The following is a 14,753-nucleotide window of genomic DNA, read 5'->3' on the forward strand; positions in this document are numbered from 1 at the left end:
TAAGGTTTTGTTTTTTGTTTTGTTTTGTTTTATTTGATTTTATTTATTTATTCATTTATTTTTAGACAGGGAAGGGGGGGAGATAGAGAGAGAGAGAGAAACATCAATGTGCGGTTGCTGAGGGTCATGGCCTGCAACCCAGGCATGTACCCTGACTGGGAATCAAACCTGTGACACTTTAGTTCACAGCCTGCACTCAGTCCACTGAGCTACGCCAGCCAGGGCTTAATTCCATTGTTTTATTGATACCTCCTTTTGTTTTGCTTTTAATTAGGAGCATGTACGTTTAGTGTTGTTATATCTTATTGATCAGTTTACTCATCATTATAAATATTTCCTTTTCTTTCTAAAAGTACTCTTTGATGTGAAGCTTACTTTGTTATTAGTAGAATCATACCAGCCCTGGCTGGCGTAGCTCAGTGGATTGAGTGCGGGCTGCGAACCAAAGTGTCACAGGTTCGGTTCCCAGTCAGGGTACATGCCTGGGTTGCAGGCCATGACCCCCAGCAACTGCACATTGATGTTTCTCTCCCTCTCTCTCTCTCTCTCTCTCTCTCTCTCTCTCTCTCTCTCTCTCTCTTTCTCCCTCCCCTCTCTAAAAATAAATAAATAAAATCTTTTTTAAAAGAATTAATTTATTTTTTTTAAAGTAGAATCATACCATCCTCATGCGTAAAGTAACCTACTGAATTTTCCCTTTTTAATTTTCTGCCTGTTTGCTTTTTTAATTTAAAGTGAAATGTTTTATATCTATATATCATGTAGGTTACTCTTTTTATCTACGCTGAATATCTAATTTGAAGTTTTTAGTATATTGTAGTATTCCTTTTTTTTAACAGCTTTAGTTATGTAGTCATCTCTCTATCCATTGGCAATTGGTTCCAGTACCCCCTACACATACCAGAAGTCTACAGATGTTCATATCTCCTATATAAAATGGTGTAGTATTTGCATAAAACCTCTAGCTGCAGAGAGCCAACTGTATATATAAACAGCACATATTTGATGTGTATAGTTTGAAAACTTTTGACATAGCAACCCCCAGAAGGTTTCATGTCTCCTTTATAAACCTTCCTATTACTGTTATTTTTTATATATATTTAATTCTCTAGTGTTGATGTTTGAATAGCATATGCTCTTTTTTTTCTATTCTTTCCTGAACTTTGTAGTTGTTGAAACAAATGGCTGCTGTTATTCCATTTCATTTCTCATATAGCTTTTTAGTTATGCTTGTCTGTGTGTGTATGTGTGTGTAGGTTTATTGCGTAATTTAGAGGTTCAGGTATTCATATTGAACTTATTGCCATCTCTGATCATAACATACTCTCTTACAAATCAGTTTAAGAATTTTTTGAAGACATATTTGCAAATCCTTCCTTGCCTCCCTTTCTTGTAGTAATATATTTTACTTATACAAATGCATCAGTAATCTACTTGTTAGTATTGGTTTTACTTTAAAGAGCTAAGAACTTTAAAGATATAGTATACTATTTTCAGAGTATTTTTCTCAGAAAACAAAACATTGCCTTTATCTTTAGTGACCCTTTTATTCTTTTTTTAACTTCTTGTTGCAATTTTCTGTTATAATTTTTCTTAGCTCATAAAATTTCTTTTGGCATTTATTGTATGAAGATGTGCTAGAGTTTAACTCTTTCACATTTTTCCTGTAGATTTCACCTTAATTTTTAAAGAATATTACAGTGGATATAGATATCTCATTTTCCTTCAAAATGTGATTTTATGATTTTTCTTTTAAAATGTGATTTTATTATATGCTGGCTTCTGTATTTCTATTATGAGAAGTCAGCTGTAATTGTTAATCAGTGTTTTTCTTCATGCAATGTCCCTCATTCCCCAGCAACTCCATTAATGTAGAATTATGTTTACATTTTTCTTTTCTTTCTCCTCCCCCCTCCCCTCCCCTTCCCTTCCTTTTTTTTTTTCCTGCCCCTAAGACTGCATGGTTTCAAGTGACCTGCCTTCAAGTTTGCTGATTCTTCTGCGTGCTCAGCTATGCTGTTGAACCTCTGTAATAAACTTTTAAATATTTTAGTTATTATACTTTTCAACTTTGCGATTTCTGTCTGGGTCTGTTTATAAATTCTATGTATTTATTAACATTCTCTAATTTTTGAAATATCATTCTTTTTTTCCCTTTGTTTTCCTTTAGGTCTTTGACTATACATGACAGTTGATATAAATTCTTTGTCTAATAAATCTAGTATCTTTGCTTCCTCAGAGACAGTTATTCTTAATTTCTGCTTATCTTGTGCATCACCCATACTTTCTTATTTCTCTGCTTACCTCATAGTTTTTTATTGAAAACTGTATATTATAAATATTGTGTAATTTCAGATGGCAGAATAGGGAACTGCTAAAAGCTTACTTCCTCCCATAATCACATCAGATTACAACTAAACTACTAAACAACTGTCATTGAGAACCACCCAAAGTCTGTCTCAAGAGAAGTACTATAACTAAGGACATACAGAAGAAACCACGTTGAGACTGGTAGGAGGGGCAGAGACGCAAAATGAGCTGATCTCACAATGACATGTGGCAGTTAAAAATCATGGGGGATATTTTGGATGTGGAAGTCCCCCTTGTTGAATGAGGGATCCCAACCCCACACTAGGCCCCAAGTCCAGAGTTCTAGTGCTGGGAGGAGAAGTCTCTATAACTTCTGGCTGTGGAGAGCTGGTGAAGAGATTGAAGCTTAGTGAGATGGAGGGCTTCTGGAGTCCCAGCCATTCCCCTTAAAGGGCCTGTGCATGGACTCATTTGCTGGTGGACTCACTCTCTTTAAGTTCCAGTGCTGGGGCCATAGCTCTAAAAGTACCAGAAACAAATGAGAGGAACAGAATTGTCTGGCATTGGGGTATGGGCCAGAAGGGCAGCTTTCTCCCAGACAGAAGTGCTGTCAGAAGCCACTGTCCCTTTGGTGAACCCTCCCTTGATCCAGCCTCCATCTTCAGGTGGGAGCATTATCTGAGTCCCTATCAACCTACCTAACACCCTTTGCCCTGCTCCCTTGATTCCAGAAACCCTGCCTCATCCAACTTGCTGGCCAATTCGAGCCTCTTCCAGTCACTTTTCCATACAAATAGCCTGTATTGGATCATGTTACAGCCATTACTAAAATGACTTGACCTACAAGCCTAGGAAGCCCAGAGTCACCCCAACAAGATGAACCCAGAGATTAATTAAAGTGGTAAAGGTGACAGTTTCCAATCTAATTCCAAAGTTCAAGAGGTTATACAGTGTCCAACGGGTACACACATCCCATTAGGAGAGTTATTTAAGAATGAAATAAGGTTACTTTTTAAAGTTGTGTGTATTATTTTTTCATATAGTTATTTGTTACAGTATTCTGTGAAATAGAACTGTTAGGTATATCTTTCAGGAGCACAGTGAAAATATTGAGACAGTAAGGTACCAGGAATTGAGAAAGCTTGGGAATGTCTTGTCCAAAACCTCCATTTTATATCAGATGTGTTAGTTATTATTTAAAGTATTTTTCTAGCTACATCTTCTATAACTCTATCATGAAACTTCTATCACAGTTAAATTGGTCTGTGCACAGTGCCTGCTTAATGCCTTTGTCTTATTCAACTTTTTATGGTATTTTTTTATAATCAAAATTGGAATATAAACCTGTGAAGAACAAAGGCCTTGTCATTAACCTACCTTAATCCCAGCCCTTTCCACAAGACACTTAATACAGGGTAGGACAAATGTAGATTAAGAGTTGGTTCATATGAAAAATAATATAGTTATAAATAACTTAAGAATAAATTCTGTGCTTCACATGCACCTATAAACCTATTTTTGCCCTACCATGTACATTCAGCAGATAAAGTAATCCCCTCTTATCTGTAGGGGATACTTCCAAGACCCCATTGGTTGCCTGAACCATGGATAGAACTGAATCCCACATGTACTATGTTGTTTTCTATACATACATACCTATGATAAAGTTTAAATTAAACATAATAAGAGAACAACTACAATGCCCTGGTTAGTGTGGCTCATTTGGAGCATCATCCTGTAACCAAAAGGTTGCAAGATTGGTTCCCAGACCAGGCATGTACACTCTTCTGTCTGGGAGTGTGCACTCTTTAGACGGAGCACATATGGAGGCAACCATTCGATGCTTCTCTCTTGCATCTATGTTTTTGTCACTCCCTTCCTCTCTAAAAAGCAATAAAGTCTTTGAAGACAAAATTAATAAGTACATTAAAAAATAGAACAATTATAATATAATGTAATAAAAGTTCTGTGAATGTGAGCTCTCTCACTTTTCTTCTTTTGCTGGTATAAGATGATAAAATTCCAAACCTATTCCTGAATGTGTATAACCCATTTCTTAATTTCAATAATAGGCTTGGTGTCACTCATTTCAGGGGATCCCTTGTTGAAGTTTTGGTATAGGCTCAGTATTTATGGTGCAACGTGCTGCTGTGGAAGTGTTCATGACTTCCACCCACAAATTTAATGCCCTTTCTGTCATATCTAAGTATTCATCCCATACCATGGCTATAACTTTTGCAGGTTGAGGTATAACATCAAAACTAGCAAGAATTTCTTTTTTCTTCACAATTTCACAGACAGAAAATTGGTTTTTACAGTAGATATTAACCTCAGTGTAACAATTTTTTTTTCTTCTTTAGTCGAAAACTTTAACCTTTTCACTTAAAGGACATACTTGATGGCTTCTCTTTGAAATATCCAAATTGCCAACATCACTACTGTTGTGCTTTGGAGCCATTAAGTAGAATAAGGGTTACTTGAACAAAGCAGTATGGTGCCATGGCAGTCAATCCAATAACTGAAACAGCTGAAAAGTGACTAATGGCTTGTCAGCTTATAGACTGTGGATACACTGGACAAAGGGATGATTCATGTCCCAAGCAGGAAGGAGCAGAATAGTGTGAGATTTCATCATGTGACTCAGAACAGCACATAATTTACAACTGATGAGTTGTTTATTTCTGGAACTTTTCATTTAATATATTCAGACCAAGGCTGACTGTGGGTAACTGAAACTGAAAAGCGAAAGTATGGTAGGGAGCAGTACTACAGTGGGTAAATATTACAAGGCATGGACTGTACTTGTCTAAGTTTCAACATCTTATGGTTCTAAACATATTAATATTCAGGAACTTCTGAATAATTCATTGATTAAAATATTTAGAAACAAATATTAGAAATATTTCTAGAAAAGTAATAAAGCCATGTTTTAGAAAGAATGAATATCGCTAGAAATTTTTTTTCCTTTCCTATTCTGGTTGGTTCTTCTCAATTCTTTAACCTCTTCAGTTATTTTGCTTTTCTTTATTCATTTAGTGAACTTTACTCATTAAAGTAATGTAAATCGTAAGTCTAACACATTTTGGTTTTAAAGAAGACATTTTAACTTTTTTTTAAAAAGCCCTCTAAGTTCCTACTAGATTTGAAACTATATATAGGGTAACTAGGAGGAGAAATAGATTGGTATTAATAAAGGTCTAGACATGATGAAGGATTAGCATGGATAAGTAGTAGGGACATCTACTGTCCTGAGTTTTTCACTGAATGCTAGTACTTGTGGTTTGTCTCATTTGTACTCTGTTTTATTTTGTGGTATGATTATAATCCTGAAATTTACATGTTTGTTGCTACTTGGACATAAAAGTATAATTGAATCCTTTGGGTACACATTTTGAGACATATTCTAGTTTTTATAAAAGATTTCCTCAGAATTAAAAAGATGCTACTCAACTGTAAAAAGATAAAATGCTGAATTAGTAAAATGTAATTTTTTATATAAAGTAGTTTTTCCAGAAACATAAAAATAAAAATGCATTTACTTGTTCTAATGGAATTCACAGGTACTGCTTATGAATATAAACATTTACTTCTTGGATTTGCTAGTCTTAAAAATTCCATATTGTAGGCTATAAAAGTAAAAAATGTAATTTTCAGCTGTTTCTAATACGGTTATATACAATTGCAATTGTATTACCTCATAAAAACAAGACATTTCTGTATACTTAATAAAGATCTTAAATCCCTCCAGATTTTTTTTCTAAATGAAAACAGGTGTTGAGCATTGTTATCTCCTAATATTGAAATTACTAAAATATTTAATAAGCTACCAGGGTTTGAGGTAGTAGCCAGATGTTTTCAATTTCCCCAGGATTACTTTTACAGCTCAGCATTTTAACTGAAAATGAGCTAAGTTTGCCAGTTTAACAACAAGAAAGCAAATAAAATACACAAATATAAGTCATTTCTTTTGAACTAAAATTAATATGGAATCCATTGTACTTAATCTGCCTTAATACTTTGCAGTTAGATCAGACATTTGTAGCCTAAACAAACATAAGAGTGAGGCTTCCCCCATCCCACTTTTAGCAGCTTTATGGAGACATAATTTACCACCATAGAATTCACCCATTTTAAGTATACAATTTTCTGCTTTTTAGTAAATAAATATAATTGTGCCACAGTCATCAACATCCAGTTATTAGAGCAGTTTTATTCAGCTATAATTGACATATAATAAACTACACATAGTTAAAGCTATAAATGTGAGAAGTTTTGTCTTATTTAAAGTTGTGAAACCATCACCACAACAAAGATAATTATGACCATATCCTGCCATGTATAATGTGCACCTTTTTTGCCCAAATTTTTGAGGAAAAAGTAAGAATGTGCATTATACATGAGTATAGTACCTGAAATACCTTTTATCTATTCTTGTGTTTTGAAATTATTACATAAAATTTCTTGTACCTTAATATGTTAAAAGTAAGTGGTAAAATTAAAATTCCTTTATAATACCAAAAACAAGTATCTAAATATAAATAAATAATTGAATTAAAAAATAAAACAAAAGACTTTTCTTCCTGAAAGTATGGACCAAAAATGTGAGTGTGTGTTATACACGGTAAAATATGGTATATCTGTCATCCCCAGAAGTGTTTTCATGTGCTTCTATATAAGTAATCCCTCTTCCCTTCTCCACAACTGCCCCCAGGCAATCACTGATCTCTTTTCTCTCACTAGATATTAGTTTGCATTTTGTAGAATTTTATATCAAAGGAATCACAGTATATACTGTTGGCTTGGGGAGTAGTTTGTCTGTTTTACATTCTAATTTTGATTTTCATCTGTGTTGTGTGTGTTAAGTTTCTATTTATTGTACGTATTCTCTTGTGTGGATATACTATACTTCATTTATCCATTTACCTGCAATTGATGTTTGGGTTGTTTTCCTTTTGTACTTTTTAAAATATAGTTGTTATTAACATCCATGTACAGTGTTTGTGTAAACAGGTTTCTGCTCACTTGGGTAAAGACCTGAAAATACTATGGATGGATCATATGGTAGTCTTCTGATAGTGGATTCCTTACTCATTCTATATCTGAAAGTCTTAATTTTTTAAAGATATTTTCTGTGGCTTTAAAATTCTAATATCACAGTTTATTTTTTTGTGTAGTACTTTAAAGATGTTGCTCCTCTGTTTTCATTGTTTCAAGTGAATGATCTGCTAGCATCTTAATCTTTGTATATAACATGCCTTTTTCTCTGCTTATAATATTCTCTTTATAACTTGTTTTAAGAAATTTGATTATTGTAAACATTAGTGTTACTTACTTTTTTCTCTTGTTTATTGAACTTTTTAAAAAAGATTTTATTTATTTTTAGAGAGAGGAGAAAGGAGAGGGTAAAGAAAGAGAGGGAGAGAAATATTGATGTGTGACAGAAACATCAATCAGTTGCCTCTCTCCATGCATCCTAACCAGGGACTGGGCCTGCAATCCAGGCATGTGCCCTGACCAGGAATCTAACCAATGACTTTTCGCTTTGCAGGACAACGCTCAACCAACTGAGCCATGCTGGTCAGGGCTTTATTGAACTTCTTGGCTACTTCTTGAGTTTATAGTTTTCAAAAATTTAGAAAATTTTCACCCATTATTTTTTTAGATATATTTTCTGTCCCCTCTTCTCTTTTGCTCTTCATCAGGCACTTCAATAATACAAATATTAGGCCACTTGAAGTTAAACTCATAGTTAACATATGCATTGTTACTGTTTTTTCCCCAAGTCTTTACATTTCTATTGTGATAGCTTCAAGTTCATTAGCCTTATCTTTTTCGGTGTAAAATCTGCTAACTAATCCCATCAGTACTTTTTTCTTTAAATCTCAGACATTGTGGTTTTCATCTCTAGAAATTTGTTTTGGGTCTTTTTGATACTTTATATGTCTCCATTCAACTTTTGAATAGATGGAATATAGTTATAATAACCGTGTGAATGTTCTTATCTGCTCCCTAACATGTCATTTTTGGATTGGTTTTTCATTTGATTTTTTTTCTATTATGGTTTCTAGTTTTCTGTTTATTTGCTTGCCTGGTATGATAGGCAAAATTTTAAGAATGACTAGTGGAACACCTACCCTGTGAATATGATGGACATCACTTCTGATAATATATGGTAAAGGGGGTTTCACATGTGTGGTTAAGATTACTGTTAATTCCTTGACTTTGAGTTAATGTAAAGGGCAATTACCTGCATGGGGCTAATACAATCACCTGAGCCCCTTAAAAGCAGAGGATTTTCAGAGACTCATGGCAAAGGAGAAATCCGAGAGAGCTGAGATGGAGAGGGCCACTAGAACTTGAAAATATTTCCTAGCTCTTAACCAGCAAGAAAATAGCATTCCCAGTCCAATGGCTGTAAGAAATTGGATTCTGCCAACAACCTGAATGAGCTTGGAAGCATGTTTTTCTTCAGAGCTTCCAGATAAGAGCCTTGCCTGGCAAACATGATGATTTCAGCCTTGAGAGATCTGATCAGAGATTGCAGACCAGCCCACCCGGGCTCTGACCTGCAGAACTGTGAGATGGTAGATGGGTATTGTTTCAAACGACTAAGTTTGTGGTAATTGAAAATGCAGCAGTAGAAAACAAATCCAGCTGGTAATGTCTGACATTTTGAATTTTAGCTTGTTCAGTACTGGATATTTATGTATTTCTATAAATATTCTTGAGCTTTGTTCTTGGAAACAGTTATGTTACAGTTTTGTTACTTGGAAACAGTTTGATCTTTTGAGGATTGCTTTTAAGATTTGTTACATGGGACCAGAACATTTTTAGCCTATGGGTAATTAATCTTTACTACTGGGTCAAGACTGAGTACTTGATCAAAGGAACCAATCCAAGGAGTTCTGTCTCTGGTCAGCTGTCTTCTTCACTCTGCCTAGGAATTCTAGCTGCCTTGGTCATTTCATTCTTAGTTCTGTCTCCTTAACTCAGGTAGTGTACTTGGCTCCACCTGAGATCCTCCCTCTTTGTACTGTGTCCTGGACATTCTCCAGGCAGTAAACTCTATCAAACTTAGGGCTCATCTCATTTGTTTCCTATCTCTTGGGGATCGCTGTTCTTCATTTCCTGGTGTCCAATGTCTTTGATACTGTTTTTTCAAATATATTGTCTGGTTTTTTATTTTTATTTTTTCAGTTGTTGAGTTGAAAGCAAATCCAGGCATTTTTACTTTGTTAAAATGCCCTTTGGCCCTGGCCAGTGTGGCTCATTTGGTTGGAGGGCCACACGGGTTTGATACCCAATCAGGGAACAAGCCTGGGTTGCACACTCAATTGGGGCTTATGCAAGAAGCAACCAATTGATGTTTTTTTCTCACATCAATGTTTCTCACCCTCTATCTCTCCCTCCCTTCTCGTCTTTCAAAAATCAATAAGTGCGTCTTTGGGTGAGAATAAAAAATAATTTTTAAAAAGCCCCTTGGTTACTGTTAAATATTTTGAAACTTTAAGTAAAATTAAGTGTTAATCATTTAAATTTAATGGGACAGCTTTTACCAGGGAACACTCTTTCTAAAGTGTTATACTATGTGTATGTACAGTATCTAAAATCCTAACACTAAAGCAACTATTTTTAAATCTAGTACACTGTGTCTAGGCCAAATGATGACAAAGCCATATTTCCAGGTACCCTAACTCACAGTTCTTCATTTTCATTTTGAACACCATTAGTATTTATTTGCCAAAGGAAATAGCAATCATTTTGTATGTAGATAATTACAACTGTTTACTAAACTGTTAGTATGGAAAGATAATGTTATATTACATCTTCAGACAAAACAGAATACCATTTATTCTAAAGAAACCTGTGAAGTCCTTTTCTATGTTATCTACGTGGAATAACAGCTGTTATTCACATAGTCAGATTTCTAATTTTTATGTGTTTATTTTATGTGTTTATGGAATAATAGCTGTTACATAGTCAGATTTCTCATTTTTATGTGTTTATTTTAATAGGCATATTATTTTGATTTATGTTTCCCCTCCCACATGTTCTATCCTTGTAATTCTGTCATTCTTCCATGTAATTATAGAAATGAGTATTCAGATATATAGAATTTTATGCAACTTGCTTTGTTTTATGCCCTATAGACACTATTTGGGAGGTGCTGTTCTTTCCATAAAATTTCTTACATTTGACTTAAGATTTTTGAATATGTTTCTCTAATTAAAATAAGAAAGATGTTAGTTACCTCGCAGATCCTCTGGGAGAAGAGATTTTGCTATTTTAGATGATCTCCCTGAGCCCCATTTCTAAATAGGTAACAAAGACATGGTTTTTTATATGTTAAAAATTGATGTGCTATTTGACATTTTTTTAATGCTAACAGGTACTTTGGAAGTTCGTCTTATGGGCTGTCAAGATATCCTAGAGAATGTCCCTGGACGATCAAAAGCAGCATCGGTTGCACTGCCTGGTTGGAGTCCAAGTGAAACCAGATCATCTTTCATGAGCAGAACGAGCAAAAGTAAAAGTGGAAGTAGTCGAAATCTCCTAAAAACCGATGACTTGTCCAGTTCAGTAACCAGATTTTTTTTTTAATCATACAACAAATTAAAGGGCCTATATAGAGGACTTAGCATTGGGAATGGAGTAGAATGGGGAGAGTCAAAGCTGGACCCCAAAAAAAAACCTTTAAAATTATGATTTTCATAATTTAATTTTAAAATATTAAAAGCTATAGTGACAGGAAAATGAAAAAGGCAACAGCATTTACTTTGTTGAAAATATATTAGAAAATGGAATGACATATAACATTCTTTTGGCAGAATGAAATATTGAGCATCACTCTTTATGCCAAACTAAAAGTGTATAGAGGCTGTGGGACTCGTCACATCTTAATTTTTTAGTGATATAGAGACACTTGTAAACTAATATTGAACTTTTGATAACTAACCTCTGGAGCAGACGTGTTTACTAGGATAGTAGCCCACTACCCCAGTAGCATGCTGAAATGGGGGAGTAGGTGAAGGTGGTAAGAGTAAAATACAAGGCAGAAGTAATACCTGCCTAAGTGCAGTTAGTAGGGTGGTAATGTGGTTGTAATAATTTATAGTTTTAATTTGAATGTTTCACCTAAAATGTCACATGCTGTGCTTGAGTGTGATGTTGTTTTGTTACAGAATTACATACTCACTATTTTGTAATAAAAGATTTTGTAATGAAAAAAGGGACATTATTTGGGCTAGACCCTGTAATGAAAGGTTGATGAAGCACTTTGGAGATGTTCTAAGTATAATTATAAACTGTGATACAAATGTATAATTAGGAAAAAAGGTACCTGACATTTCAACCTAGTATACAATACAAAGGTGTGTGCCTTTGCTTTTCTGTAGGTAGGGATCTTAGGAAAAATCCGAAAATAAAAAATGTCTGAGGTAACAGATTCTATAAATAGCAAATATAAGGAGAGAGAAACTGGATAGTTGTGTTTTTTTTTTTCATGTACCATTACCAGAGGTCCTGCAATACCAGGACAATATGTGGCATGGACAGAGCAAGCTCCTGCTCCATCTCCCTGTTCCAAAAATTCATTTAGTATAACACCTGATATGTCCTTATCAGGTCTTAAACTGATAAGAATAGATAGTCACACTTGATCTTAGCCAAAGGCCAAGAAGTAATGTAAATTCTTTTCAATAAATATGTACAGTGCTATAAATGTACTTTCTCTTACGATGTTTTAATATTTTTTCTAATTGACTTTATTGTAAGAATACAGTACATAATGCATTTAGTATACAAAATATGTGTTGCTTGACTGTATATGTTATCAGTGAGGCTTCTGTTCAACAGTGGGCTATTAGTAGTTAAGTTTTGGGGGAAAGGTATATGCAGATATTTGACCACACGAGGGTTGAACACCACTAACCTCCACATTGTTCCAGGTTGAACTCTGCAAACATACATATACACACACATTGTGGCAAACAGTCACTGTTACCTACTAGCCCTTCCAGTTACATTCTAATATAAATAAAATAGGTAGCCCTTGATATTTTTTTTTTGTCAAAGAGGATAAAACTGGGGGTGTCTAGTGGTAGTGTATGTATGCATAAAACTAGCTATTTAAGTTTGAAAAGCTTCATGCCCTGGTTAATGTAACTCGGTGGATTGAGTGCTGGCCTGCGAACCAAAAGGTCACCAGTTGGATTCCCAGTCAGGGCACATGCCTGGGTTGCAGGCCACATCCCCAGTAGAGGGGCACACGAGAGGCAACCACACATTGATGGTTCTCTCCCTGTCTTTCTCCCTCCCTACCCCTCTCTAAAAATAAATAAAATAAAAGAATGAAAAGCTTCAGTATTGTGTAAGAAAAACCTTATTTTCAAAGGATTGGAGGACTTTTGTTTCCATTAAACAGTGGTACTTCTATTATAAAGGTTTTAAAATATTTAAGCAAGTTTATAAATTGTAATTACAGATGATGTCTGCGCAGTTTTGAAGCTAGATAATACTGTGGTCGGTCAAACTTATTGGAAACCCATTTCCAATCAGTCATGGGACCAGAAGTTTACACTGGAACTAGACAGGGTAAGATGGAAAACTTTTTACTTGAATTTTAATTATAGACATTTTTGAATGTAAAATTTATGTCTCATAAGACTTTGAGAAGTTTTATTTTTAACAGAATAGAAGAACCTAGTACTTTTGACATTTCTCATCTGTTAAGTTATACCTATATCAATCTACCTTAAGATAGAGGTGAGTATCAAGATTGCTGCTGTAGCTTTCATTTGTGCAGTGATTTGAAAATATGTAGTTCGTGTTAATCTTGAAAGATTGGCAAACAGGTAAGATCTAATATTAAAATTTATTTTAATGATGTACTCTCCAATCATTAATTTACCATTTGTAGGTTTTATTATCAAAGGTGGATTTGAAATGAGCTGTTATGCTTATTTATCCAGCCAGCCCTCCAGGTGTTTCAGTGGCTTTTGTAAGTGATATGAATGGCTAGAATGTAGTCTGTAGCCATAGTGGTTAATCGGTCCACAGTAAATGTAAATTTATGATGATAAATAACTTTATTACTCATATTCTAATATATCCATTGGAGTATGAGTAGAAAATATTAAAAATTAATTTAATTTTATCTAGAAATAAAAGACTTCAAGATTTTTTATCATTTAGTATTCAGATTGATGGTACATATGTCATTTTAAAAATTAACATGTATTAATGAAAGCAGATTTACAATGCTTAATGATTAATGGAGATTATATGAGGTGGCGGTTACTGCTGTAGCCTTTACTTTTCCATTTATCTTTTTTATCCTCACAGACAGCATCCTAGTCAGGCCCTCATCATTGCTTGGTTTCAGTACTGTGTCTGCCACTTCAATGTTTGTGTACTTGAGCAAAATACTTAAACGTTTATGTACGCCAGTTTCCTTATCTTTAGTAGTAACTACAGTGTTGAGGTGTATAATGATTAAGTCGATGTAAAAATTTTAGAAGAGTGGTAAGAGGTCAATAATGTCAGGACACAATTAATGTTGGCCATTTTTACTAATTTACTAACTAATCTCCACGTGTCTGAGAACCACGTTATCTTTCAGAAAATACTACTTTCATCTTAGCATTCATTCTCTGGCTTAGGATCATTCATTTGTTTTTATTTGTTTTTATAAAAAATTATTATAAAATTATTTACTTAATCAACACATACTCATTTATACCTACTGTATGCCAAGGACTTTCAGGTGGTAGATGAGCAGCAAGCAATATAAACAAGGTCTCTCAAGGTTCCCTTAAGGAACTTACACTTTAGTGGCTTTTCAGTATATACCTGTTAGTTACAGACTTTTTACCATTACATCTGAAACTGTGTATGTGTATAAGAATCTACCATCTCCCAGAGGGGGGAGGGGAGGGAATTTCAGGGGAAATGAGGGAAGTGTTTGAAGGAACTAATATAAAGGACACATAGACAATAACAGGTGGGGGGAGTGGAAATTGGAGGGAGGTGGTGAGGACTGGGGGGTAGGCTGGGATAGGGGTAAAGGACAGAAAACTGTACTTGAACAACAAATAAAATTTTTTTAAAGATTTATTTATTTTTAGAGAGAGAATGGAGGGAGGGAGAGAGAGAGAGAAACATCAATGTGTGGTTGCTGGGGATCATGGCCTGCAACTCAGGCATGTACCCTGACTGGGAATCGAACCTGCGACACTTTGGTTCACAGCCCGTGCTCAATCCACTGAGCTATGCCAGCCAGGGCACAACTAAAACTTTTTTAAAAATCTACCATCTCAGCATGCTCTCCCTCCTGGGAGCATGCTCATGCCTTTTCTTTCTCCCTCTTTTCCCCCACAGGCACGCATCTCCTAAACTCTAAGGGACCCCACAATACGCGCAGCCAGGGGAGAAATAGGCAATGA

General features: G+C 34.9%; 1 protein-coding gene and 1 non-coding gene across 3 annotated transcripts in view; one reads left to right on the top strand and one right to left on the bottom strand.

The window, feature by feature from the left end:
• The window catches only part of PKN2 (protein kinase N2), a 115,824-nt gene that overhangs the window by 66,047 nt on the left and 35,024 nt on the right, over nt 1-14,753 (top strand). The window contains exons 7-8 of one of the 2 annotated variants that reach the window (XM_028514208.2): nt 10,700-10,885; nt 12,794-12,903. In XM_028514208.2, coding sequence (XP_028370009.1) covers nt 10,700-10,885; nt 12,794-12,903 — 296 coding nt within the window. The remainder of the gene's footprint in view (nt 1-10,699; nt 10,886-12,793; nt 12,904-14,753) is intronic. The other variant, XM_028514209.2, reaches the window with a different exon arrangement.
• Nucleotides 11,808-11,994, bottom strand: LOC114498376. The gene has a single exon (XR_003684792.1). It is a non-coding gene; the product is annotated as a U2 spliceosomal RNA (small nuclear RNA).

Source organism: Phyllostomus discolor, chromosome 5 (assembly GCF_004126475.2).
Source record: "Phyllostomus discolor isolate MPI-MPIP mPhyDis1 chromosome 5, mPhyDis1.pri.v3, whole genome shotgun sequence".
Taxonomy (NCBI): Eukaryota; Metazoa; Chordata; class Mammalia; order Chiroptera; family Phyllostomidae; genus Phyllostomus; species Phyllostomus discolor.